The following is a 2,678-nucleotide window of genomic DNA, read 5'->3' as shown; positions in this document are numbered from 1 at the left end:
CAACCAACCGGCAGCAGAACCAGTGAACGGGACAGATGGAGCTGCATCTTTGCTGATACTGCAGGAGCAGCAGGGTGGAGACTTGCAAGAGGTCTCAGGCGACGCGCAGCTAATGACGTCGCAAGCCTCGGAGAATTGCGAGTTTGAACAACTATCGCTCGTGGATGCCGAAAAAGCCACCCTACAGAAGATTCGTGAGGAAATAGACGCGAGCATGGCCGTATTGCAGAGGATTCACATAGAGATCGACGGCGCAAACAAGAACAAATCCGTTCATGTTCACCAAATCCATGACGTCATCGAAAATGCCATGGAAAATTCTAGAAGTGCTAACATTGGCGCCAACAGCGACGCTGTTAAGTTTAACAGCACCAAAGTGACCATCACCACCGATAACATTGGTCCGGACAATACCAGTGTTGGAAAACAGATCGATGGAAGTGTTGATCAACGCATGAACACAAATGTAAACAAACTACTGGAATCTCCGGCAGCATCGCTTGCTTTAGCAAAAGAAGTTACAATGGAATACAACGGCAGCGTGTGTGCGCGCAATTGGGTCACACAGCTTCAGAACATTGGCAAGGTGTATAATTTAGACGATGGCTGCATGCATATGCTTCTGATTGCCAAACTGAAGGGAAACGCACAACGCTGGCTGCACGCAAACGCCACGCGCATTCTGGAGCCGGCCGATCAACTTTGCGAACAACTTAATATGACGTTTGGCGTTAAAATGTCCAAAGGAGAGCTGAGAAGCGCATTCCAAAGACGTCAATGGCTTCCAGAAGAGAAGTTCGCCGCTTATTTCGAGGACAAGGTCATGCTAGCTAACGACATCAACATCGATTTGGAGGAGCTTCTGGAGAACATCATAGAAGGGATTCCAGCACCAGCGCTGCGCAACCAGGCGCGCATACAGTGCTTTTCCGAGCCGATGCAGATTCTGAGAGCCTTCGCGGAAGTCCGTTTACCAGAGCGCAAAACTGGAGGCACTTCGACAAAGCAGCTATCTGGAAGAGTTGCATCCAATAAGGACTTGCGGTGCGCCAACTGCAACTCCAAAGGGCACTTCGCCAAGGAGTGCCTCAAACCGAAGAGGGAGCCCGGTTCCTGCTACGCCTGTGGCACGATGGGACATTTCGTCGGACAGTGTCCGGAACGCAAGAGTGCGAACACAAACAACTATGTAAGACAGATTAAGATTTTTTTTCACAATAGTTTTAAAACCCTATTAATTACAGAATGCCTCATAGACACAGGGAGCCCAATTTCATTTGCGAAAGTAAGCAGTATACCCAAAGAAGTTAATTTAGAGACCGTTTCGGAGAACTATTTCGGGCTGAATAAAAGCCAACTGAAGATATTTGGAAAAATTTTGTGTTACATATTAAAAGAAAGAATAAAATGTTATTTTTATATGTACGTGGTCCCAAACGAGTCTATGAGTCATAATGTAGTTCTTGGAAGAAATTTTATGGAAGCTTGCCAGCTAAAATTAGATCTAGACACTTTGGAAATGGTTACAGTTAACCCCTTATATAGTAAAAAAGATAGACAAGTAATTAGGGATACACTTAGTCATATGGTTAGTGAAACAGTTAGTGAAACAGTTAGTGAAACAGTTAGTGAAACAGTTAGTGAAACAGTTAGTGAAACAGTTAGTGAAACAGTTAGTGAAACAGTTAGTGAAACAGTTAGTGAAACAGTTAGTGAAACAGTTAGTGAAACAGTTAGTGAAACAGTTAGTGAAACAGTTAGTGAAACAGTTAGTGAAACAGTTAATGAATCGTGTAGTGAAGCGATTAGTAAAATAGTTAGTCCTGAAATTAGTGAAATAGTTAATCCTACAGTTATTAATACGGTTATCGAAACAGTTATGCCTTTGAATACAGTTATGCCTAGTTATGAAGAAGCTGTTAAAGAAATCTTTAGTATTGATTATATGAGAGATGAGCAAATGAGTTATATATGCGGCACAAATAACGACCGCGGCTTAAACTGCCGATTAGAAGAGATTATTAAATGCAATTACTTAAGCGTAGAAAAGCCTGCAGAACCTTTCGTCAAATGTGAAATAAAACTGAATTTGGAAACTTCAAAACCATTTAGCTGCGCCCCAAGGCGACTAGCTTATTCGGAAAAAGAGAAATTACAAAAATTATTAGATGAATATTTAAAAGACGGAATTATTCAACCCAGCGAATCCGAATATGCTTCACCCATAGTTTTAGTCAAAAAGAAAACAGGAGACATAAGATTATGCATAGACTTTAGAAAACTGAACAAGGTTTTAATTAAAGACAATTATCCTATACCGCTTATCGATGACCTCTTAGACAAATTAGTTAACAAGAAAGTTTTTTCGAAACTTGATTTAAAAAATGGTTATTTTCATGTGTTTGTAAATAAGGAATCGGTCAAATACACCTCATTTGTTACGCCTTTAGGACAATTCGAATTTCTTAGGATGCCAATGGGCCTGAAAACTGCATCGGCAGTGTTTCAAAGATTTGTTAACAGAATTTTCGAGGATCTTATTAGAGAGAACAAAGTAACTGTATACATGGACGACATTATGATCGCCAGCAAGGACACTGAGGAACATTTTCAAATCTTAAAGGAAGTGTTTCTCAGGTTAGCTCAAAACAAATTAGAATTAAGAATGGATAAATGCG

At 40.9% G+C, this 2,678-nt stretch overlaps 1 protein-coding gene across 1 annotated transcript; it reads left to right on the top strand.

Annotated features, from left to right (window-relative positions):
• Window positions 1-517: 517 nt before the first annotated feature.
• On the top strand, window positions 518-1,428 carry LOC138929288 (uncharacterized). The gene is made up of 2 exons (XM_070288743.1): window positions 518-1,189; window positions 1,245-1,428. Exons 1-2 carry the CDS (start codon window positions 524-526, stop codon window positions 1,254-1,256), a joined length of 678 nt encoding a protein of 225 aa, XP_070144844.1. The 5' UTR covers window positions 518-523; the 3' UTR covers window positions 1,257-1,428.
• The last annotated feature ends 1,250 nt before the right edge of the window (window positions 1,429-2,678 follow it).

This window comes from Drosophila kikkawai, unplaced genomic scaffold (assembly GCF_030179895.1).
Source record: "Drosophila kikkawai strain 14028-0561.14 unplaced genomic scaffold, DkikHiC1v2 scaffold_10, whole genome shotgun sequence".
NCBI classification, from domain to species: domain Eukaryota; kingdom Metazoa; phylum Arthropoda; class Insecta; order Diptera; family Drosophilidae; genus Drosophila; species Drosophila kikkawai.
This window is presented reverse-complemented; position numbering and strand designations above follow the sequence as displayed.